Here is a 27,421-nt window from a genome sequence, read left to right on the forward strand (position 1 = left end):
CGCTATTGGACCCCACCTTACCTCTTTAGACAGTCCCAAGTCATTTGACATAGTCAGAAATGAAAAATAAAAGTGAAAAAAAAAAATCAAAAAGTGACCCTTAACTATCCTAACTTCTTAGTGAAAAACTTGCCCAGACAAAATGGGTATCGACACTAGCTAACCCTTTGCATAATTGTACTCTTGAACCCAACTTGGTAATACAGATCATTGATCGCGAGTTTCCTTGGATCTTGATGTCGTTTGGTGATCAATGAACTAGTGATATATTAAATAAGTGTTCTAACTGTACCTAAGATAAAAATTGGTTTGTGTCAACATCATTGAATTATAAGTATCCCATTTCTCAATCCAACAATCTACACCATATTTCACACGATATCAAGTTTTCTACTCAGTCAAGATGATTTGAAGATTCATCCTCCCCTTCCTTGGGGAGTGGACTCCCTCTGAGAAAGTCATGACATATATCATTTTCCTTGAACATCAAGCCAAATGCTTTAAAAATTTCCTCTAAAAATATGTCCAACTCATTTGTTAGGCAAAATTGTTGACTTTTGACAAGTAATACACTATGATAGCCCAACAGAGTTTGATTTTACTGTTCAAGAATCCATTCTTCAAGGTAGAAAGCCATCAAATTTGCTCCTCCCAACTATAGATAGTTCTATTACAATTTTCTAGCTTCAAACCCTATAATAAATCTATTTTATGAAGTTACATTGCACTTTAAAATAGATGATTCATGTTCTCATTAAAATTGTTATACAAAATATGAATTAATCTTTTCTTATTTAATCAACTCATCAAGAGCAAAAGGCCTATTTAATATAACAAGCCAACATATCAAAACACATTGAAATATTTATCCCTCGTATGAATTAGACTTTAAATTTAGATTTGTGTGGATTTGAATAAAATGATATATCAAATTATATTAAATTTCATCTAAATTGACAAAAATTCAAATCTAAAACTTGAAATTCATATCCCTCAACTCAACCTTAAATGATTTGAGGCAAATGAGAAGGCATAACTTCCTTCAGGATTAAAAATTCAAGAGCTAATATATCTTGAATTTGATTTAAGAATCAAACTATTTAAGTCTTGTTTAGAACTTAGAAAATATTGGGAAAAGAACGGAAAGTACAAAGTAACCTATTCTTTTATGTTTGATTATCAAGTAAAATGAGAAAAATATTTAAAACATAAATATTAAATCAATGAACAAAAATTTGATTTTGCACATTTGATATTTCATAATTTTTAATCATGATAAGGCGGAATTTCATTTATAGTAATATATGATATAGAAATAAAATATAATAGAAAAATGAATTTTCTTCTAAGTTTTCCTTCCTTTCCTATTAGAAATGAAATCCTTAATCCACAAACAAACACTTAATACAATAAACTTTGTTAGCACAGTATTTTAAAATATTTAGTTAGTTATTTAAATTTTTCCCAATGACACCCCCTAAGTTTTTTGCACCCTTTATATTTTCAAAGACTATCAAAGAACCCCTTGAGTTCTAATTTTATTGGGAAAAAAAAAAACGGAAAAGGAAGCCTTTCAATAGTTAACCATTGAGAAACCGAGTGAAACCCAAAACTTTCATTTTTTTTCTAAATTATTTGTATTATTTATAAATTTTTCATAAATTTTAAATTTTTTAAAAAATAATAATTTAATTATGTTGTTATGCTTAAGTCAATTGATTAACATGGTTTAGTCGTTGGGTGTCAATTCACTTATAAGTTTAATTTTTAAAATATATTGTAATTAATTGACCAACTTTTCTAACTTAATTGATTAAATTAAGGTCATTTTCTTAATTTGTCTTGTCAAAAATGAGTAGAATGGTAAAATTGTTATTTACTAAGGATAAAATTTAACTTTTTTCACTAAACTTAATAATTAGTCAACTAACAAAAGGTTTATTCTACCACTAAAATTAAATCTCATAGGGTTTTAGGATAGTTTTCGAAAACAATGGGGTGGAGTATCATTTTCTAAAAAGTAAGGGGGTGTTGTTGTCCCACCGAACCAGTTCAAATGGTAAAGACGACTTGTGACTTTAGTGACCCCAAGGTTACGGATTCGATTCCCCCTTAAGACATTACGCCAGTAAATTACCAGTGGTGCATTAATGGACGAGCGGCTTTCATCCCCTGAGGGCTTTCATCCCCTGAGTTTGATGCGACATGATAGTGTCCAAAGTGACATAATAGTAACTAGAGCCACCGGATTATTCCAAAAAAAAGGGGGGGTTGTTGCTGAATTTTACCTTACAAATTTTCTATTCTGTATAAATACTGAAATTCATACAAAACTCAAATTTTAATTTATTCTTGCCATACTTAATTGAAAGGGTACCAGATTGCATGCTGGCTGTAAAAAATGGTATACCAAGAGAGAGGGAGAGGGTGGAGGGAGTTGGACAGGGCGCTTGGGACAAGAAATCCTAACTCATCCTATCATATCCCTCCCTATAACACCTCCACGGACTTCTTGCAGGACTCATTTGAGCATAAATTGCTTTAATATGAAAATGCAACCATTGGCAATTAATTATATATATATATATATATATATATATATATATGGTTCACTTTTACTAGCAGTGGCATAGAGCATATATGGTGCAGAGTCCACTTATTAATTATTTATGATCAGCCTCTGCCCTCTAGGCTCTAGCTCTAGCTTGTTTGGATTGCCCTTACCGATCATTTTAGGCTCTTCTGCAAATCAAGGAACAAACCCCAACTCTTGTGCTTAATTAAATGCTTCACGCCATTCCCCAAAATACAAAAAGGTCTTTTCCTGTTGCAGCAATTGCCTTTGGCGTTTACCAAACGATGCCGGACTTCATCCCCTCAAATTCAACTTTCATTGCGCAAGTACCCATATGCACAAACGCAGAAAACCCGCTTTCTTAATTGCAGCCCCAGTTGGGCTTTGGGATTTCTCACACTCTCACTTTCTTCCTTCTTCTTTTCTTTCTTTCTTTCCTAGTTAAAGTTCAAATCAAATCAAATCAAACAAAAGATATAATTTAGCAGAGAACTTTTATTTTAGTTTTTGCTTTTTTGCAGGCTAAGTGATGAAAGATATCCAAATTAATCCCCTACATTTTTTATAAGACTTAACTTGCCTTTTGTAGTTGATAAGGTGTCGGCGCAAGTCTTTTATTATCTCAGAATATTATTCTTCTAATGAGCATGCCATCCTTGTATGCCAATGATTTTCATACTTTATCATCTAATGAGTTTCAACTTTCAACGTGTAAACTGTTCTTTACTCTCTCCCTGGATAGGGAGAGAAAAAGGCCTCATCTCTATTTGATTTATCCTTAATTATAGTGTGCGAAACTTTCTTTTCGTTTTTGTTCCGACTCTGAAACACGATAGACTTGAAAATTCAAAGAAAGTTTTACTTCATTTGAGTTCTATATTAGAGCATATCTGTTGGGTTTTAAAGTGTGTTGGGTTTTGTATTATGTATTGTATATTTTTTAAGTTACTCCTCTTCAAACAATTTATTTAATTTTTAAAAACTGCAGCTAAACCCACGTGTTGTAAAAACTGAAAATAATTGATTTTGGCATCTTCTGATTAAGGATTAGGTGAAGCTGTGGGTGCTTGTCAAGGGCTCTAAATATATAAGATGCCCTCATAGGCTGTAGCTGCCTTGTAGCTATATATAAGTAGATCAAAAACTGAAACTAGTCCTTCACCTACACTAAATAATAGCCAACTAATTCATTCATTAAATGCCTAATTGTTTATAATTATAAATTAATCTTTTCATACGGGAGAATTCTCTCTTCTTTTTCCCTAGTATAAACAAATTTGATCTAATCAGTACTTCCATTCTTTTTCTTGTTTAGTGCAAAGACAGTCCTTCACACGTAAGTACTCTGTATTTCATCTGAGAGCTTCAATTTCGTTGCATTTGGAGTGAAAACCAATCCTCCCAACAATTCTCTCTCCTTCATAAGTGAATTTCCATTTCGACCGACCAGTAATGGAGTAAACTCACGCTTTGCTCAAAGAGTTCGTACAATGTTTAATCACATATCATAGTTATCAATGGGTGTTTAACTAAACACAGAATTGATCAAACAATAAAACCATTCCTACAAGCACCCAACAGTGTGGTCTACATTCCCTGTCAACAAACCAACGTTAAGTTGTACAAGCTCAGCTCCTCCAAAGTAAACAAGAAGACTTGAAAACAGCCATTAAGAGGCTCAACCTTTTATAAAACTAAATACACATATCCATGGTCAACCACATAATGTAAACCAGTGTATGACGCGGGAAAATTACAAGTCAAAACAAGACCAGCAACTAAAATTAAGTCCAGCAATACGACAGATGTTAGGTAACTTAGTAATTAATCTACGCCCATGCTCTGCCCATGCCTAAATGAAAAATCTAGAAAAGCCTAACGGATGAGCCTCCTCACGAGTGCCTCCCTCTGCCGACCTGTGAAACCCCAAAAGAGATGAACGTATTCGGTATGGTCCATCAACTTGATCCCTGCCTCTATTTGTTCATCCTCGGTTAGGTCCATTTTCTGAAGCTCACCTGCAATTCGAGCTTTTGCATCCCATGATACAATCTCATGCAAACGGCTTGCATTGATATCCAATTTGGCAATCACTTGAGTGATGTCATTTCCAGCAGCGGAAGCTCTCTGAAAGGCTTCTATAAACTTGTCAAACCTATCAGAATCCCTCGCCCTTTTTCTCTTGGATTGAACATTAGATTGTGAAGCTGCTGAGCTAGCTCCTACAGATGAAGGGGAACTAAGGGGCACATCATGCTCAATATTACCACCACCAATTTCTTCTTGATGGTCCAACTCTTCAACAACATCAGCTGGGACTATAGCAGCAGCCCCAGTCATACGATCCTTCCCAAACACAAACTGGAGACGATCAAATAGGGGGAACGCTTTGCCAACTATGTTCTGGTTTTTAGGGTTTTTCTACAATAAAAAAAAAAATTATGCATTAAAAAAAGTTTGAAAAACAAAGACAACTACTATCCAACTGAAAATGAAATAATGAATAAGTTGATTTCAAAACCTTGAGGTAAGCTTCCAAGATGTCATTGCTATCAACTATCACACATTTGTTTGTATCACTCCAACCAAAACCAGGTTGGTTCATCACGTTAACAGTAGTAACATATTTTTCCTTTAACTTCTTCATCTTGTTCTCAATGTGCTTAGCAATGATACTACATCCAGGAAATTTCTGGTTCATCTTTCTCACTATTTCTTGAATTGTTCCCCCTCTAAAATTACCGTTATCACATTTTTGCCCTTGTGTAACTAGTTCCTCTAGTATCCCTACTAGACCATTTTCTTCCTCCACGGTCCAATTACGACGTTCCCTCTTTGCACATGGTTCATTGGCCTGATTCGCAATTTCCATTTTTCTGTCTTAATCCACAATATTTCGACAATTACAATTAAGAAAATACACAACCATAAAAAACAATAGCCAGTATAGAAGATATTATCTTCTACAATTATGATACATGTTGGCAATGTGGTTAAGTCCATACATAATTCAAAGGCATGCAGCTAAGTTTTAATGTGAGCACAAGCAAAGTCACACACCAGGTAACACAATAGTCATACATGGTCATACATAAAATGTCATCCACAATACACGAGTAATAACAACTATCTCACATTTGCTCTCCATTCATCAAACATGTTTTTGGCCAAATTATATCTCGACTCAATCTAGTTGTTATTTGCCCAGAAAGAATAATAAATAAATAAATAAAAATAAAAATCTAGTGGTTCTTTGATTCAACAGATGTAAGCACAATAGTAGCATCTCCCATTGTAGGCATGTACTAACGTCAAACGTTTATATCTTCATGGCTGACATGCAATTGCATCCTAGCTCAAGAAATATAACATTTTTTCTTCTACACAGAAACGTAACATTGCTATCCAACCCTATATTTTTGATTGGTAGAAGGATGGGCTCTAAAAAAACAGCCTATTTGCTTCATATTAATGTATTTTTAATGGTTTCTTGAAGCCACTAAGAATGCTTTAATATGAAACAAATAGGCTGTTTTTTCAGAAACGATTGTAATTAAACTATAAATGACACGCACAAAAAAATAGAGAGATTTAATATAAGAGAGAGAGAGAGAGAGAGAGAGAGAGAGAGAGAGAGAGAGAGAGAGAGAGAGAGAGAGGCAACATTAGAAAAAGAAGTGAGAAAGAGGGAATTTCCCCTCTCCGCAAATTCTGTGTAGATAAGATGCAGGGACCTTTATCATCAATTAAATTTGAGGAGCAATATGAACTTAGTGAGATGGAAGAGCAAAAGAAAGAAAAAAAATAGTAAATTTCCCTTAAAATATTAAGGTTATGTTTGGGTGACGGAATGTCTAATCCTAAAATAGAATAAAATAACATGGGAATGTAATACAAACTGTATTAAAGATAGAATAATTTAGAAAAGTCACTCGTGCAAAAGTTTGTGTCATTCCATCCAACATAGAATTGGATAGAAATAGACATAACATTCCTTGTCTATTCCATGTTATAAATTCATGAAAGATTTTGCATGATCATTTGCTCCTTTTTGATGGGTTGGTCATGGGTTCGAGTCCAAGGAAACAGCCTTCTTTGCATAAAAATAGGGGTAAGGCTGCATACACTGTTACAACCCTCTCCTTACCCTTGCAAAGCAGGGAGCTTTATGGCCCAGGGACGCCCCTTTTATTTGCTTTATGATGACACACAGCTTCCGAAAGCTTTCAGATTTTATTATTATGAATGTTTTATTCCTAAGAATAGACAATTTGTGAACCAAGGGGGGCGTTTGGTTCACAACATCTTTCAAGATTCCCGTAAATTGAGTATGGGAATTTGGCATGGTCATCTTCAAATGCTGGCCAGGATTCCCATGTTGACCAAACCTATACGTGTGAATCCTATATAAATTCCTAGGAATCTTACAACTCAAACCAAACAAAAAATATTCCCATGAGATAGGCATCCATTCCCAGGAAAGAGATTCTTGTGAATGTCACTCCATGAGAATATTTTTTATGTTGCAAACCAAAAGCCCCCAAAATATAATCTAAATAGAGAAGTTTGTCATGTAGCATCATAAGAAAGAGGCAAAAGGCATGCTCTCTAAAATATAGAATATGTTCAACTGCTTCAGTCTTATATTTATAATATATTAATACTGATTTCTCTTCAGGGGAAAAAGTCACCAAGAAGAGAGAAAATAAATAACTTCTAAAGCAGTTGGTGGACAGAACAGGATAATTTTTAAAATATGCAAGAATTGAGAAGTTCATTTCCAAGTGTAATACTGCTTAAAAATTATTTAAATATCTAACATAGTCTCCTGCTATTTGCATATCTCATTGCAAGATCAGCTCCAACTATTCAAGTAGTTGATTATCAAAACTGATAATAAGTCCTGGAATAGTACAAACATGTTGCAAGCAAGCAGCATCCTACAAAAAAAATGTTGCAACCTAATCCACAGTAACAGTTTTTTTTTTTTTTCACTAAGGTAGATTTGTGCATGTTTATGTTTTTTTTGGGGCAGGAGGGGGGGGGGGCAGGGCAGCCTGGTTCCTGCAGAGGACGATCCATTGTCCTCTGCACACCCAGTTGCACAAAACATGGCAACAAAAATCAACAGCCACAGTTGAAACAAACAAAATATCACTAATGCCATTAATGACCAACCATTCCCCACATTCATGAGGATTCCCAGAAACCAGAAACGAGCCATGCACAGTAAAACCGAAGTCTCATGCTATGTTCTTCATTGGCTTGGCTTTCCAGAAACCAATTGTGTGCAGTAGCAATTCCCCACCTTCCTGCACAGCTGCACATATTGCACAGCAGACTCCAGATCTCAATTGCAAATTGCACAGCAGATCATAATGAAGCAGACTCCGAACATATCTCAAATTGGCAGATCGTAACAAAGCAAACAAGAACCAATTGTGTGCAGTAACCATTCCCAACCTTCCTGCGCAAATTGCTCAGCAGAGTCCTCATCTCAAATTGGCAGAATGCACAACAGAGCAGACTCCAAACACATCTCAAATTGGCAGATTGTAACAAAGCAAACCATAATGAAGAAGACCAGCAAACACAACTGACATTGAAATTGTTAAAAAAATGGATTTGCTCAGTATGTGATAAAGCATGGCTTTACTCTGGTAGTTTGTGGAATTGTTAATGAGGTTCCAACTTGACTTGGTGGACACATATGTAAAATTTTGTGATGTCAAATATGCTCAGTATGTGTTGAATGAATTGACTGTGAAGGAGTCAATAGCTGTGGATTAATATTAAAATCAGAAGACTGGATTCAACCCACTCTTTGAATCAACTACAAATTCAATTTCTTGGAGGATTTGTGTGACCTTGGCTCCAAGACTGAGCAATACTGTTTGGTTTAATTCATTCTTGCAGCAGAGCAGATTTCCCTCTTCTGCAGCAACTTGCAGAGAAATATTGACAGAATATTGCCCTGATTTCCTTCTTCTACAGCAGAGAAGATTTCCTTGGCTAACTGGAGATTGCAATTCTGTTTTAACGATTGCAGTAGCTTGCAGAGAGCTTGGCAATGGGAGATTGCAGAATATAATGATTGCATCATGCTGGGAAGAAGGAAAGAAATCTCTAGTTGGGCTTGGCTAACAGTGTTAGTGTGTCTTGAGGACCAAACAACCACATTTCAAAAAAAGTTAAATCTCAACCATTGATTTTTGTAGTTGCCACATGTTGCACAACTGGGCATGCGGAGGACGATGGTCCTCTGCCTCAGCCAAGGAGAGGATCCGAGCAGCCAGGGGGCTGTAGCAGGAAGCCACACAGGCGAGCTAATCTCAAACCCAGGTAAAGTGTTTTAACCTGGGGACATGCCAAAATATTTTTTTCCTGGTAGATCTATAAGGATGAATTTTGAATCAATCTTTCAGATACAGATTTCGACGAAGCATGAAATCATAGCAATCAATTTTTCATGTAAAGCAGCACAAATCTACAATAAAAACCAGCAGAATTTTTTTTTACCTGGTAGATATATAGGGATGAATTTTGAATCAATCTTTCAGATATTTCAACAAAGCATGAAAGGATAGCAATCAATTTTTCACATAAACCAACACAAAAGATTGCAACCAAAAAACAGCATTAGTTTGATTTCGTCCAAGGGTTTCAAAGTCAAGGTTATGAAACCATAAATAGTGCCAACAAGACCACCACAAAAAAGTAACAGACACATTTCAGCACAAAAATCATAAACAAAAAATTCGAATACACATTTCCTAGACACTAGTCTTATATCATAGCTGCTATTTTATCAACTGAATGGCACCTCCATCATAACCTAGAAATGAAAAGAACGAAAAAAAAAAAAAAAAAGAATGAAAATAATATAGTTAAAAGAAGGGAAAAAAAAAAACTAAAGGTCACCTACAAAGAGTACTACCCTTTCTTAAAATAAAATAAATAAATAAATAAAAACACTATACCAAATCAAGTTTCCAAATAAATCAGCTCTTAACTCCTATGTTAGTACCATGCATTCAAATTCCCCTTCTCTATAGGCTATAGCCCTATCTCACTAGGTCATAAGACTTACTGGTTAAGATAGAGTGGAAGCTGTTGCTGCTCCAGTATGGGCACATCTGCCAGGAATCTTCATCACATTCCATTTTAAAGGGTTGGAATGAAACCATAAACCTCCCCAGTGAGCCATTTTCTTTCACCAAATAACCTTATTTGAGTTTCATCTTCTATTACTACATGAACTCATGTCTTCCACATGTCTTACTAACATTCTATTCCTTGGAACCTATGAATGTTAATAAACATCTGTTATTTCCCACTGATATACTATAAGAACAAATTTTCTTAAGACAACATTAGTAAAAATAAACAAGGAACTTGATTACCAACTTGATGGGTTCCTTCAACTAAATTCCTTTAATAAAAATCTGACATTCTTGGGTGATTTTAGCTATCCTAAATTACAATATATTGATTAAGAACTGCAGAGAGTACAACCATTGAATATACCTCGACAGACTATAAAAATAAAATCATTACTAGCCTAATTAGGCTAATTCTTCATATAAAAATATTAAGCAACCCTACTTTGATCCCAAGAATTTAAGTATGCATGTATATTCCAAACACAATCCACAAGCAACTCAAGCAAGAAAATGGATGAATGCTTCAGGTTTTCAGGTAACCTTAAAATTAGCACTTCAAGCAAGGATCACCTTCTACTAATTTCGAACTATTATGAGATATGAAATATTCATCCTCCTTTTTTGTGTCTGCATTTAGCAGAACAAAGGGTGATTTTCTTCCTTCTTCCATGTTATACCCAAAATACCAGTTTTTTTCAAATTCAAAGCCTGCCTTTAGATTTAGAAAACATGACTCGGGTTAAAGCATGGAAACATTTTTTTCTAACCGGCCAAGGAGTAAAACCTATTGCATAGAAAAATGGAACACACAGCAAATAGTACTCACAAAAAATTAAGACCTCCAGATATGAGTCCACACCCTAACAAGACAAATGCAACTAAAAGATGCACATATACAAAATACACCCACACAAAAAATAATAATTAAAACTCAAAATAACACAGCTGAGATACAGCAAAAGACAACAAAAATTAATCAAAACAATATCAATCAGCACTTATCCAACATTATCAGTGACAGGGCCAAGGGAATGAAATCATGTGGACAGAGAAAAAATAAGAAGATAAACCTACAAGAGCAGATTCACTTGCTGGAGAAACACTACTCATGTTTACAGGGCAATGAAATGAAGGAAAATGAAGAGAGAGAGAGAGAGTGTGATAGAAACTCTACATGATGCAAAACAGCAGCAAGATTTACTGCCAAACAAAGTATTGTCAAACTTCGCAGCCCACAAATCCCAAATTTGTTCCCATAAGAGGAAACTCATTAGGATATCCAAGATTTCCAAAAAGAAGCTGTTGTTTTTTTTGATTTTCTAAATTTTTTAATGAGCTGAACCTAAGTAAGACAAATCGATTCAGGGGCTGTTTGCTGTCTGGAACTATGTGCCCACGTAGCAAGTATACTGATGTGTTTGATGATGTGGTTCTGACATGCCAGGAAATGTTGGCTTACTTGTCTGCTGATGCAGTTGTGTTTAATGTGCATGGTGAAAGACAAGCCTGGCTGTTTAATGCATGGGTCAGTTTGCTTTTCTGAATTGGGCTTGCTAGGATAGAGAAAATGACTGGGCTTAGTTGGTTTTAAGAGTAATGTGGCAAGGTAATTCAAAGAAATTTTCTTTGCTTTCCCCAATCACCCCCCCCCCCCCACCCCCACCCTCTCTCCCCCTTCCCCTCCCTATTTTTGAGCTGGGTGTATTGGAAGAGAGCAAAACAGGCCTAGAGAAGAAAATATTAAGATTGGAGCTGGGCTATTCTCTTTAATATTAATTAATTAATTAATTATTATTATTATTATAAGTTTGGGATTTTCTTTAATGGATCATTGCATGCATAAAAGAAAGGGCCATCAAGGCCAAAAAAAGGGCGCAGGGGGATTGGGGTGGTTCATACTCCAGTGGTCCAGTTGCGGCAATCAGTGCATGCAGTGGTGACTTATATTGATGATTTTTGGTGGCAACTGGCAAACAAGATGTAGTGTGCTCAGAAACCTTGGCAAGATGCACAACCAAGAGAAGCAGCATCAGGAGCGACTTGTAGCAGCATGTGACGACACTTGGGGTGTTCTCCAGCAACAGAACTTCAGTGATGGTAGATCAGAGGTGGTGAGGGTGGTGGTGATATGATGAGAAAAGTACAGGATATTGGGGATTCAAGAGGGATGACAGCTGGAAATTCTTCGCCATTGTGTGGGCCCACACTTTTTCAAATGATGATGAATTTTGGGAGGGGCCGATTGCCAGCAGAGTAATGGGGTCACAAAATGGTTCTTGGAAATAGTATTTGAAACCAAGGGGCAGCAGCTGTATTATTATTATTTGACATCTGGGACTAGTAACTGAATATTTGTCAATGGTGTGGATATGGGAGACTGACAAAAAGAAAGGGTGGTGACACAATAACAGTCTAAAGGGGTTTTCGCAGCAGCAGTAACGGTACTGCCCAGAGGGAAAATAGGGAGAGGGAAGGAGAAAGAGGAGGAAAGGAAGAAGCTCAAAGATGGAGAAGAGAATTTGGTTCGAAAATCTTGCTGGATTTAACAGAAAACAGAGAAGGAAGAAGAATGAGTGAGGGAATCTGGAGAATTGAAAATGGAAGAATGGAGGTTGCAATCGAGCTCTATTACCAAATGATATAGAACAGCAATTTGGAACCACTGTTAAGAGAGAAACTGGAAGGGAAATAGATAGCAGAAGGGAAGAAGAAAAAGAAAGAGGAAAGAAGGAAGGAGTGTTGGAATTTTGTAAAAATAGTATTTCAAAAGCCTTTCCTACTCTCTTCTAATGGTTAATTAAAGTATTTATTTAATTTTATTAAAAGTTTAAAAAATGGTTATGACCATTATGTGACTGTTGTAATTAAACGTTTTGTGATCATTTTATAACCACTTTGTGACTTTTTCAAAATTAATTAATTATATATATATATATATATATGTAGAGATTTAGAAGTGCAAAAATGCTATAATTTCCTTCTTCCTGACAAAGTCTTTTATCTAAAAATTCTTTATTATTGGTTTAGTCGGTGATTTCTTTCATATGACGAATTATGTGTCTAGGTTAACTAAGTCGTGCTGCTCCTGTCTCCCGATTAGTGAGTGCACACCAATCAGAAGGTTTGTTGTATCCTAGAGGCAGAAGCCAACAAGCCTTCTGCACCATATTGGAGGGGCAAAATCTTTCCAAAGGGCAATGCTATGCACGCCTCAACGAATAAGTTTTCTAAAATTTATTTTTCACAATCTATTTTCAGATTCATTTTTCCAACAATCTTAGAGAAAAATTATGTATTTATTTATTCTTTTTTTTTTTTTTTCCCGATTATGATGGACGTTGCACTACTCACTGCCACAATTTTTCCTAACAAATTTAAAATTGAGACGTCCAGTGACACATTTTTTTCAAATGTTCACAATCAATAACTTGTTTTGAGAAGATTTTGTAATTTACAAATAACTTAATTATTTTTTGGGTCTAGTGCAGTACGTAGCTTGGATTTGTTGGTGTTAGTTGTATTGGGTGGGCAGTGTTGTTTTTTGTTTATCATAGCTACACAACTAAAATTGCACTGCTTTAATTATATGCATGGTTTTCTGTATTTGGCACGGCACTCCAATGCAGATTTGTTTGATTGAGCACAAGGTCACTCAGATAAACTCGATATTGCCATTGACCATTAATTTGATCAATCTTTGTTAGCTATGATATAACTACTTTGATTTATAAGTTGTAACAGTTTAATGTATCTTGACTACATTGTTGATTATGTTGTTGTCATTTCAATTTACGAGCCATAGCTTGTAGTATCATTTTCATTTGATTTTCGGTTGTGCGTTCATATAAGAACTGTTCTTCAAAAATAATAGGAAAAGGATTTGCTTTTCTAAGATGTCATCTTCAGGAAATAATCTAGAAATTATAGAATCATTGGCTTTGTTTGGATCATGTTTATCAAACACTTCAATAACATACCTTAGAAATTTTACAATATTAGTTATACTGAAATGAATTTCAGCAGCATGCATTCTTTTCCCTATTATCCTTTTTAACATGTTTAATGAAGATTAATGCTCCATTTTGATTTGTAGACATCATTTGAAAAGAAAAAAAAAATAAGACACAAAGCTCAGGATAAGAATATTGTTATTACTTGTTTATCTACTTAACTGTCAGGACGTAAGGCAAATACCTACTTGGATAAATAAATTTTGCTTACGGGGATTTCAAATTCAATATTTTTTAATTCTAAGATTAAAAAATCAAGGGATTTGAAAGCATAGAGTATACAATTTTCTTGAATTATTAAAATAATTTATTTGGGACTGTTGTCCATTTCTGCAATTGGCAATGTTGTAGATGGTCAACGTATATTTGGGCACATGAAATGGTTTCTACTTTCTATCATATAATCTATTGATGCATGGATACACACAAAGTGAAAAATAAGATAGTTTCTGAGAAAGTAATTAAAAGAGTTAATTTTTTCCAAAATTAAATTTCTAAATGTGATTATGCAAATGACTTAGCTATAAATCTTGGTAGCACTAAAATAAATAACTTCAATGATTTGTTAATATTTGTAGTTGTAAATTATTGCTCAAGTCAAAGCCAAGTACATTATATGGATTATCTTTTATATTGCTAGAAGATTTTTGAATCCTCGGAATGTTATTCTTTGACCTTCTATTTTTATTTAAGAGTGAATGGCTGGTCTAGGTTCGAAACTATTTTCATCAGTGAGCATTGAGATTTTACTTTGTAAGTTCTCTTTCCCTCTTTTAGTGAACTGACTTATTAAAGGGATGTGTAGTCACAGATTAGAAAATACTACAGATTGTTGGAGGGCCTAAAAATTCCAGCTGCCTTTGTGGCTAAATGTCTCATTGAAAATTACCGAAATCATGGCATAGTTGTAAGTAGCATCTGAAATACAAAAGGAAAACATATGGCATTAGAGAACGTCATGGTGCACTTTATTATTGAGGGGAACTTGTTTTAATGTTTTAGGTTTATGCAAATTTACACTAGAAGAATAGAGGTCACAGTGTATCACAATCTAAATATGCTATTCATTGCCTTAGAGATGGCAAGATTTGAAGTTGAGTGGCTAAGAACTTTCCTAGTAGATACCCCTTTACAGATGAAACCAGTTCCATTTATATTTATGTGTTGCGATTGCTAAGTTGCAATAACTTGTGCAAACAATAAAATTCATAATGGGAAAATCAAGCATATATGCCTAAGACATAATTGTAAAGCAGTTGTTGAGTGAGGGGGTAATTTCCCTACATTATGTGAGCTCAAAGATGAATTTAGTAAATCCTCTTACTAAACCACTAGGTAGAAAGCTAGTGTGTGACTTATCAAGGGAAATTTGACTTATGCCTAAATTGTAGGTTAAAGATGATGGTAACCTAACCCATGTGATTGGAGATCCCATGAAGTAGGTTCATATGGGTGATAACAAGTCATCGGTTGCCCTCACGTACACTATCAATGAATTTATAAATGTTCATTACCATGGAGAGGATAGTGTAAGACTATATTGTGTGAGGTTGAGCGCTTACTCTTTCATAGCCCTTATGGGCGGCGTGCCACACTTGATGGTTCACCTATATAAGCGTGGAGTGGGCTGCTCCTATGTAACTTTAAGCAACATTGCTAGAGCACTCATGAAAACCAAGAAAGGCACATGACCTATTCGGGCCAATCTGCGTTGAATAGTTAAGCTTAAAATTGTAATGCAGATGGTAAGCTTGTTTGACTTACAATAGGAATTATGATTCATAGAAACTTAATGTTTCCCCATATTTTTGGGAGTCACGACGTGTCTTCCTAGGTCTAGTTCATAGCCCAAAAGGCACTAGATACGATACAATACATTCTAGTTGGTAAATCCAGATATTCTTTAGTCTTTTGAAATAAAGGGGGATTGTTGGTATTTAGTAAAAATAGTATTTCAAAAACCTGTACTACTCTCATCTAACGGTCGTTTAAATTATCCTTCTAATTTTATTAATAGTTATAAAAACAGTTATGATCGTTTTACGACCATTGTTATTAAGCATTTTTTGACCGTTTTTGGATCATTGTTATTAAACATTTTGTGACCGTTATAAAATTAATTGTTTATATATATCTATATAAATCTTGAGGTAGAGATTTAGAAGTACGAAAATGCTATTTCCTTCTTCCTAACAAAGCCTTCTATCTAAAAATCCTTTTATCATTGTTCTAGTCGGTGATTTCTTTCATATGATCATTTATATGTTTGGGTTAACTAAGTCGAATTGTTCTTGTCTCCCTATTAGTGAGTGCACACCAATCATAAGGGTTGTATCCTAGGGATAGATGCCAACGAACCTTCTGCACCATATTAGAGGGGTGGAATATTTCCTAAGGGCAGTGCATATGCCTCAACTGATAAGTTTTCTAAAATTTATTTTTCGCATCCTATTTTCAAATTCATTTTTACAATGAGGAGATACCATGGAGGAAAGCACACATTAACTTCTCATTTCATTTCACAAGAAACTAACTTTACATGGCTTTCACACCCTATTTATTATAAAGTCTAAATACAAAAGAAAACTACAAATAATGTCCTAAAGGTGAAATAAATTACAAATGAACACCTCAAACACACATATATTACAAACAAACCCCAAAATACACATTAGTCTACTAGTGACTAAACTACACACAAAAAAAAAACTAATTAACAAAACATATTTTGGTTTTGGACCCAACAATCCCTTGACCTTGTTCTTTGAAATTGGATCCAAATCGGGTTAGATTGATCCATCCAATAATCCAATCCACACGCTACACTAAAGGGCCATCAATGGAAGATCTTTATTGAACCTTTAAAGTCTATTGTGGAATATGGGAGGTCAAGGCTTCCTTGGCAACAAGGAAGAAATCTGGCTTTTCGAAGAAGGGTGCAACTTGGATTGATTTGGTGAACTGAGTTGATTGTAGTTCAAATTGTGCTTATGTGAAGGAGTTCTAGAATAGTATGGGTTGAGAGGAGGAGGGTCAGCAACTACAGTTTCCACCTTCAGTGACTTGGGCGAAGATACAAAGAACGGGGGTGGGGCTAGGGCAACAATTCTCTGGAGTGGGCTAGGACATTCTCACTTCTAATTTTGATAGGCCAGCTGTTAAGGAGGGAGTTTATTCCAGTTGAAGACCAAAGTAGTTTTAGGGAAGTAGCCCATTTTCATTCCAAGCAGGATTTAATTGGGCAGGGTAGTTTTAAATCCCAGGTGAAGAATCAAGCCTGGAAGACAAATAATTGTAAGGTTTTGTCAAATATTTATGATAGAATTAATCCTTCAATGCAGCAGGGGCAGAATGCAAAAATCTTCCTTGTGTGGAATCTTTTAGTGCTCCAGCAATGAAAATCTTCTTCTCTGATGAGGTGTGATTTTCCCATTTTGAAGGAGATTTGTAGTCAAGGAAAGGGTTTTTTTTTTTTTTAGGGTCTCTCAACAAAGGGGTTGTAGTGGTAAGGATATGATTGTGGGTGTTGATGGCTGTCATGATGAGGAGCAAGCCTCTTCATCCACCGTGGACCTCATGGGACTTGAGAGAAGCATAACAAATAGGATTGCCAACAGAATGGTTATTAATGGTTAGTTGGTGGGGATAAATAAAAAAAGTCATGATGGTTATGTTGTGCAGGGAGCTTTATCTTCTGAGGATGGAAAACAGAATTCTATAGATGAGTTAATAAAGGCTGATCGTTGTTGAATGGTGTTGCAGTCAGGTTTTGAGATGCGCAAAGTTTTTAACAAACAGCATTCCAATTCGGGGATGCATAATGCAAAGAATTAAGTTTTAAGAAAAAAAGTTATGCAAGTTGTACTGTTGTGGAGAATCCACTACAGGTGTCGGGTTTAGGGAAAAAGACTAATGCACAGGATTTTTCAAAAAATAAAAAGAAATGAGGTGACAACTGGCAAGTTAAATGAGGAAAAAACGTGGAAAGTGAGTTTGTCTGTGATGGTCCTTTACTATTAGATGAATTCCGTAAACAATATGAATGCTACTCAGACCAATCCAACTCTGTGGATGGCTGTTCTCATGTCTCAGCAATTCCTATTGAGGGGTTTGGAAAGAGTTCCTAATATTTGAGGATGAAAGACTGCTATTCTGCCAAAAAAAAAAAAAAACCCAAAGTTGACAAGAAACAAAACATATACAGAGAAATCGTACAAACATGCATAGAAGACCCTTCTTGTAACAAAATCCCCAAAGATCTCAAAACTAATTTAGGAAAATAGCAACATATAATTGTAGGGTAGGTAGACATCTACACTCAAACTAGAAACCCAAAGTTGACAAGAAACACAACATATACAGAGAAATTGTACAAACATGCAAAGAAGACTCTTCTTGTAACAAAATCCCCAAAGATCTCAAAACTAGAGTCTTTGGAATTAAGAAGTTCAGGTAGTGAAGTGGATGTTAAGCAGCAAACGTGTCCAACAAAACTAGAGATAATATATCTAAAAGTCTAAGACAAACCCAAATTGAAAAAGGCCGAGTGGACTATTAAGAGCAAACAACACCTTTAAAAAAAATAAATAAATAACTAACCCCTTGAATGGTGCTTGTTACCAGAAGATCTAATTTTTGACCAATAGTTAGTCTAGTGAAATTTTCATTTAAGCACAATTTCCCCTTCGTAAGGCAGCCAGAGAAAAGTTCAGAACTCCAGTTACCATCATTGCCCGAGATATCAACTTTAAAAGCTTCCAGCTTGAACAAGGTGCATGAAGGAAGACATTTTCAATGATAAGAATTAGAATAGGAAATGGAATATAGACCAACTCATAGTTATGACTAATCAAGATTTTGCACAAATCCAAATCCAACCTCAAGCACCCAAAAAACAGGATAAATATAAAAGATCAAGAATTCAGAACTGCGCATATGATAGTGGATCACCAACCAACTGAAAGTACAAAGAATTAGGCAAACTCAAACAATTATACTCCAGTGGACCTCGCTGGATATTTGTTCACTTTCTCATATGTTTTAAGAGGATTTCGTCATGCAGCCGATATGCACAACATAAATTTGAGATCCTTGAGTTGTTAATTTGAGAAATTTTTTAATGGGTGTGTTTTTTTTTAATTTTTTTTTCAAACAGTATAGGCGTTTCTCGGTTTAATTACTAGGTTTGAACAAGCAAAGAAGCTCGAGGCCATGGTGGCTGGACCATGAGGTCGACGGTGACGGTGATGATTGCCAAACCAATAAAGATGCAGATGAGAAATCTTATGCCGATTACATTGCAAAATTTAAAATAAATTAAAAATTAAAAATCTGATTATTTCTCGAGGAAATTAGCAAAATTGAGGAAAGGAAAATAATAGAATTTGAAGCCTTACCCGACCAACGAAGACACTCCCGTTGAAGGCGACCTCCGCAGTCTGCGTTTTGTCTTTCTCAACCCACCGTAAACTTTCAGCAACAGTTTTCACTTTTCCCAAAACATTTTAAAACGACGTTGTTTAAAGAGTTGCCACAAATCAAACAATGCTAATTAGACTCCCCAGCTTTTGATAAGCTTAAATGAGTCCAAGTTACAAATTAGAATTTAAATTAATTGATTCTAAATTTTAATGTTTGATTTGTAAGAATTTTATTTTAATTTCTATTTTACAGATGACTGAGATTTTTACTTAGTTTATTTTTTAATTCTTACCTCCTCACTGAAAGAAAGAGTGAAATGATAAGTTATTTTTTAAACTATTGATTCAAATTTATTTAAATCCTAATACTTTTAGTCAGTGTAATTAAAGATTTATATTTATTAATTTTGTTCAATTAAATTAGTTATCTAAAATAATTTAATAATTATGAATTGGTGGGTAAAAGTATGGATAGACCCTCTCCCCGTAGGGGCCAATATATATATAAATTATTCTATTTTGTCATAAAATTTCTTGAGTTTTTTTTTTAAAAAAAGAAAAATTTGGGCTCCTAAAAATAATAGTGATAAAACGGGTAATGCTAATTCAACAATATTCTATAAATGTAAAGGAAATTTATTAATTTTTTTATATTTAATTAGTACAATAAAAATAATTATAAAAAATTAGTCAATGTAAGTTCTTAATTATACTAATTAAAAGTAAACGCACTAAAATAGATTTTAATTAAAAAGTAGAGAAACTAATTTGATATTATCCTAACTGAAATAAAATTTTGATTTCACTTGTAACACACCCATATAGGCATGTAACTAATATATACTAATGAATAATATGCATAACATAGCCATGGATATATGCATACACATATTGTAATTTGATGTCTTATATATCATAATATAAGCATCATAAAATATAATATGTCTTTATTATATATATATATATATATATATATTATATAATGAAAAATAATTGTTTTTAAAATTTACAAGACTAATCTTGATATCAGTTTCTTGTAAAAGAAAACATAAATAGAAAATACTTAACTTACCTTCTAGATATTACCATTTTATTTACCCATTATATTTGGGTATTGTATTATGTATATGGTACAATTATTTAAATAAGTAGGTAAGAAAAAAGTATAATGTTTGGTAAGTGTAGCATTACTCAAACATAAAAAGTTTATAGAAACAGGATGTATTCTAGGGGCTCCTCTCCCCAAAAATCCTTTTTCTATAGATGAGAGACTCCTCAAGCATTCAATGTTCAGTATCTTTAAGTTGGAATGAGTTATACAAGATTGATTCTAAAGGGTTATGTCCTTTTTATTTTTCCTCCTTTATTTGGGAGTTATGCCTCTTTATTTTTCTTTTTAATTAAGTCTTCAGATTACATCTTAAGGTAACTCTTCGTCTCTTTCTACTAAGCTCTTCACATAGGTATTATTTTTTTACTCATCCAATGCTCTTTACTACTTTTAAGATTTGAAATTACTTTCAAGTTTATGAATACTTGGGAACCACATTTCTTTTCAAAAGGAACAGTAGCTAAGGCAAAAGCTACAAGAGCTATCTAAGCCTTACTAGCTTCATCAAACTAAGTCAAGTTGATATCTAGCACTCACTAAATTGACCTCCTACCCTTCATTGAGTTGTGCATCAAGCCCTTCACTAAGCCAACCTCCAGCTCTTCACAAAGCTAGCCTCCTAAACTTCACTGAGCTAACCTCTTGAACTTCATTTAAGTCATTGTTGTGCAACACGCCAACAATCACTTGGGTCTGATATCGATTGATGTTCTCAACAATGCCCTCGGAAACCAATTATCGGCGTCGAATGTGCGCAACGGAAGACCTCACACAAACTCTCACTAACAATCAATGTAACAAGCAAACAAGTACTTGATGATGAACTATACGAACCTAACAATCACTCAACAATGAGAATCAATGAAAGCAACAATCAAGACACAAGAATTTATGTGGTTTGACAATTTGCCTACATCAAGAGGAGTAGCGTCAATTTTCACTATCAATAATGAAGCTTACAAGCTCTGAAGCTTAATCTCATCCAGGGTTACATAATCTACTAATCTCGGATTCGAAAATCTGTAACTTGCACCAATTGAAACTGTCGACGATTTAACCAAACCATCGACGATTTTGAGCAGAAAGAAATACCTCGCAGCTACTGCCTGAAACCCTCGACGGTTACACCCCAAACTGACAACAGTTTGCCTTCAATGGCTACACCCTGCATCTCTCTCTTGGTCCCTCACTTCACAGTAATTTCCCTGATACATGTGTTCCACTCAAAATATAAGCCACATCCCTAACAATCTCCACCTTGGCAAATATTCAACACCTAAGATAAATCTAAAAGCATAATCCCCCTGCTACTCCACCCGAGCCAGTAGATTGGGAGCCACCTCCCTCTAACACCTAGAGGCATAAACCAAGTCCAAGCCATGCTTGAACTTGACCGTGGTAACAGGAACTCCACCTAACTGAACACTCGACTCCTTGAACGATCTTATGAACCACAATGCTACCTTGGCAGCCTCTACCTCTGCCAAGAACTTTGATCCATTTGTAACCAACACACCTTGAGACTATACCCTGAACTTCAAATAATTAGGCCTTCCCACAACATACCCTATTACAAGCCTCCTGTCTTCCAAGTCCCCTGTGTAGCCTCCATCTGCGAACCTCACAACTGACAGATCCCTATGTTGCTCACCGGAGTACCCAATTGCACTGGTGTAGGAAACCTTTGACATGACCCCAACATCACCATTCGTCCGTGAGTACTGAGCGGTAGATTGTTTACTTAGTTTCACCAACAGGGTACCAGTCCGGTTTAGCATTAATCATGCTAAACCTCTCCAACACCTGATCTCTAAAACTACCTTGGGATAACCACAATCTCCATGTAGTTTTGTCCATACAGTCATCTTGAGATAACACTAATGTCCCTGCAACTATGACTACAAAGTCACCCAGAGATAATCCCAATCTCCCTGTAACTTTAAACTTGTGAATCTCCAACTCAAGAATACTCTTGCTAGCACCCAATACCTTCATGTCAACTTCCTTTCTCAACAGAGTTGCCAACTGATTTACCTCAATTGAAACCTTCCCAACAATCGGCATGTCACTCATACAAAACAACAGAATATTGCCCACTTGCATCCTATCTCCCTCTCCCCATATGGGACCACCACCAACACCATTGTTTGATTCTTATATAATGCCTCCATCTCCTCCACCATGACACTTATCCACATACCCATTTCTTGGCTGTGCGCTGCCTCTTGAAAGGTAGTAGGATCCTTCCTAGTATTAATGGTTGCATAAGACATCAGATCATACTTGGGCGGTGGCCTGACAGTGCCTCTGAGCCCATTGTGATCCTACTGGTTTCCCGAGCTTAAACTCCCTGCATTACGACCAATGACATCTCTGCCTTGAGTCTTAAACTCCACCTGCATCACGATCTCCTTTTTGCTCTAATTTTTCCTATGATATTGCAAGTCTCCTAAATTAGAACTCCCTACACTCCTATCATGAGTCTCCAACTCACCCGCACAACATGTTCATTATTGTTATTACAACTTTTTGACACTTGTTTCTCTTCATCTACCTAAGTACGTTGTCCCATGGCTTTAACACCTAAATTCATGTCTCCACCAATCGCCACCCTGTTTTCCATTGGAGCACCTAGTTTGAACCCATTTTTCTTATATACCAAAAAGATGCACTTTTCGGATATAACACCAAGCCTAGATCCTACCTCACTAGAAATGTGCATAGCTGGAGCCCCAAAGTCTATCGCATAACCAGTCCAAACCTCTCTTGCAACTCTCTCATCTAGTGATACCTTTGGCGATCGATTAACCGAGAAACACGTCATACTCATTGACTTCACCAAGAAGTCCCTTACAAGCCTTACATACACCATGCTCTGCTCACAAAACTCCTTGAACACCAGCGTACTTAGAACCAATATCTGACCTAAGGAACTCTCTCCCAGTCTGGTACTTCACCTCAGCCACAAGTTACACCTAGCAAATAACTCCAACTTGTGTCGCATGAGATACCTCCAGACCTTTCGTGATAATCTCATGAAATACCCATGTCCAACCCATGATTATGCCCTCACCTGTCCCCAAACATCCACACCAATGTAGCTAAGAATACCCACCATTTTGTGTGTAGTTATTTTACACAAAACGGTATTATCTGACTCATAACTCTTAGTTGCAGCTCCACCTTACCTTGTAGTGCATAGAGATTCCCTGTTATCCTTTGTCCCTTCATTACTATCTGTTGACTTTTTGAGTCTGATCCCTGTTTTGATGCTAACAAAGCACTTGTCTTATGTGTGCATTTAGTATGTGAACAGGTTAAAATTTAGCATACACATAAGGTAAAATGGGAAATGGAAGTCATGAAGGACTTAAAGCGCATTTCGTCTGGCGTATTCCATGGAAGAATGAAGAGCAAAAGATGTGAAGACATTATTTGATTTGTAAATGCATTTAGTTTAGATTTGTTTGTAATAATGCATACCTTCCATGATATAATACTAAAGCTCAAATGACCATAGATTGACCCTAGGGAAACTAACCTTTCATGAAAAAAAATTTTTTTTTTCTAAAAATGCTTAAATCATATAAAGGTTTTTAAATGTTTTTGAAATCAAAATTTGGGCTAAAACAAAAATTCTCAAAGTGCTCAGTCAACCAACCATGTCATGGTTTATAAGGCCCAGTCGATTGACCTGTCCTTTTGGCTAGGGCTATATGTGCCTAGTTGACCAGCCCTGACATGCGTTATTATGCCCAGTCGACCAGCCAGTGCCTTTAGGCCAATTTAGTATACCCCAGTCGGCCGACAATTTTTTGAACTAACAAACCCCAGTCGATCGGCCTTCAAAGGCCCAGTCAATCGGATCTTGGCCCGACTTGCTGTTTCGCACAATTTTGGAAATCGCCTTAAGGTCAGCTGACCGGCGGTCTCCCCAATCGACCAGACCTCTTTGAAATTTAATTTTTTTTGCCTAAGGCTAGCCGACCGGAACAGTCCCTAGTCAATTGAACCTCTTGAGTTGTCCAATTTTTCAGTGCAAAAACGTCATTAAGTTTGAAATAAACAAATTAATTATTTCCCATTAGGTCCCAAATGGTCATATTTTGGAGAAGTTTATCAATACCCCTCTCATAACTCATTTCTTAAGCTTTTGATCATTTTGAAAATCCTCTCAAATTATTTGTGCTTTATTTCTCAATTTCAAGCAAGCAATTTATACTCTTTTTATTATTCCTTTGAAAAATCATTTCTTAAGAGAGTATTGATTTCTTCTTACTCCCTTCACTTGCAAATTTATTGCATTTGAGGGTTGTTCAAGGATCATTATTGTGGGAATTTATTATATCATTTAAAGCACTTACTGTAATGACCCTAAGAATAATGATATTTAAATAAAAAGAGAGGAAATGAAAATAGAAAGAAAAAGGGGTGGCAACAGACTTCATCGACGACGTGGCGTTATGGGCTCGTCGAGGAGGGTGTGCTTCGTTAATGAGAAGATACCGAAAGGATGTTTTGGCAATTCTAAATTTCGTCGACGAGGGGGAAAGTTCGTCAACGAATTGTCTTCTTGACCTCGTCGACGAGGTGACGTGACTCGTCGACGAAGGTCAGTGAATAAATAGTTCAAACTTCATTTTTTGGCTGAAACTCGATGCACCAAGCCCTCTCTCTCTCTCTCCTCCCTTCATTTTCCCTCCCTTCTCTCTAAGTTTCTGGGCTGAATTTATGCTGGTTCGATGATCTGAAGTCACCATGGCACTCTTGGGGAAGTTCTCTGCATATCTGCTAGAGTGGATCGTCGGTGGGGATAGTTTGAAATTCATCCCTGAATCAAGGTAAGGCTATTTATTCAAAATTTGGTCTTCCCATAGTTATAGGAAATGTTATTCAAAGAAAAATACTGAAGTTTAGTTCAAGGAGTTGTCGTTTTCAGGGTATTGACCGGGAAACCCTGCGAGTGCAGGACTAGTGAATTTTAAGGGGGTTTCTTTTTAGTAATCAGGTAAGGGAATAAACTAAAGCAATCATTTTCATGCAAATTATTATTATTTATCAGCTAATAAATTTTCAGGAAGTATGTATTATATATATGAGTAGATTAGTAAAAATACATACTTGGGAAAATACTGCTATTATGTTGAAATGTATATACATTATGAAATGCGAGAAAATATGATTTTAGAATGGAATGTATTGTTTTATTCAGCATTGTGTGGCATGAATATTATTTTACATGGAAAGTATTATGTTATGGCAATTCTACAAATAATGTATGTTTTCAGAGATTATAAAATGATGCAGTGCATTATGATTTCAAAATACATGATAAATGAATTATTTATTCAGGAAGATAAGTATGAAATGTTCGGCGCAAGGCCGTGTATTTATGTATGATTTTGGCACAAGATCGTATTTATGAATGTTCGACGCAAGGTCGTATGAATGCATGTATGTATGTATGTTATTACAGAAAATGCTATCAATCTATTTATGTTAGACAAGTATATTATCATATATTATATGTTATCAGAACCCTGATGTTAGTTTAGTTCAGTTACAGGAGCACGGTAGCTATACAAATCATATTATTATGTTTAGACTTGTGCTAATCGCCCTTGCAAGTAGAGGGGGTGGGATATGGATAGTTGATGTGACTTTCAGTGTAAAGTTATAGACATCCACCTGGCAGTTCGGACCAGGGTGTGGCGGGTCCATCGTACTTATAGACATTTTTTACTAGGTAGTGGTCGGCCAGCCATTGTCGGGTCCCGCCTTCGAGCTGCATAACCCGTTATAGGGAGTAATACATGACATCAACTAGCTATACATCCTGGGTAAATTTCTGTATTATTAGTTATATAAAACATTTCATGATCAATATGAATTATTAGAAATTATGAAATTATATGCTTATTCCATTATGTTATGATGAATGTTTTTCTAGTATATGAAATGTACTGTATATGTATTATAGCACCAAATATTCATGTTGTCACACAGCTGTATTTAGTTTATTTTCCCTTACTGAGAGGTGTTTCACCCCTAACATTAATTAATTTTTTAGGAAACCCAGAAAGACTGGCGGGTCGAGGCCGCCATTGAGATAGTGTGATATTACCCTGCTATGAGGGTAAGTTTTGATCTAGGGACAAGAAATTTATGTTGTGGGTTCCTAGATATGTAAATATTTTGTGTTTTTGGAGATTGTACATAAACACGGTATTTTGGGAATGTTATTGACTCTGGTATTATGTATTTTATGGTTTGAAAAATGTGATTTTTATTTACTGCTGCTTAGATTTCCGCTGTGAATATCAGGTGTGTCCCCGTTACCCATGGGTTCGGGTTGACTTTATTACTAAATATGTTTTATTATATGACAAGATAGGCAGGTCGTTACACTTACTCTCACTCAATCATTATTTTTGAAAATCATTATAGAGAGTAAAGTTTGAGTTTCTCCACATATTTCTTTGATAAATATTTTCAAAGAAACTTTACATAGCTTGTGAATCCTTCTGCATCTCCATTGCAAGATTAAAAGGTTCACATATTCTTTATTGAAAAAATCTTTTTAAGCAAAATCCTAAGCTTCTCCTACATTTACTTTGAAATATATTTTTTGAGAAAGTATTTGGGTGGGTCAAGAGAACCTTGAGCATATATACATCTATATATCTTTGTTTGGAAGGTCTCTCATATTTTGTTCTTGAGAAAATTCTTTTGAAAGAAAAACCCTAAGTTCTCTTACATCTTTATTGAAAAATATTTTTGGGAGAAAATTTTCATTGGGGTTAAATCTTCGAAGTATTCGTCATAAATATTTTATTCAAAGATTTCAAAAAGTTTTATTGAGAAAATTACTATACTCTATTGAGCTTATTTCATATCATTTGAGAGTGCATTTAGAACTTTATTGTGTACATCTTTGCTTAGTTTGCGAAGCACTTATTTGTACGAAAATTCTTATTGAATTTGGAACGGGGTTGGCTCCACCTGGTAACTGAGCTAAGGATACTTTGCCCTGTAAGGAGAACCAGTTTGGCTCCACCCGGTAAGTGAGTTAGGGAGACTCTGCCTTGTAAGGAAAACTAGTTTGGCTCCACCTGATAAGTGAAGTAGGGAGACTCCACCCT

At 35.4% G+C, this 27,421-nt stretch overlaps 1 protein-coding gene across 1 annotated transcript; it reads right to left on the reverse strand.

The window, feature by feature from the left end:
* Positions 1–4,231: 4,231 nt before the first annotated feature.
* On the reverse strand, positions 4,232–19,238 carry LOC131163811 (uncharacterized). The gene is made up of 4 exons (XM_058120585.1): positions 19,145–19,238; positions 18,348–18,509; positions 5,097–5,429; positions 4,232–4,996 (listed from the first exon to the last, which is right to left on the reverse strand). The coding sequence occupies exons 3-4, from the start codon at positions 5,274–5,276 to the stop codon at positions 4,451–4,453; spliced, it is 726 nt and encodes a 241-aa protein (XP_057976568.1). The 5' UTR covers positions 5,277–5,429; positions 18,348–18,509; positions 19,145–19,238; the 3' UTR covers positions 4,232–4,450.
* Positions 19,239–27,421: the final 8,183 nt, after the last annotated feature.

This window comes from Malania oleifera, chromosome 1, assembly GCF_029873635.1.
Source record: "Malania oleifera isolate guangnan ecotype guangnan chromosome 1, ASM2987363v1, whole genome shotgun sequence".
Classification (NCBI taxonomy): Eukaryota; Viridiplantae; Streptophyta; class Magnoliopsida; order Santalales; family Ximeniaceae; genus Malania; species Malania oleifera.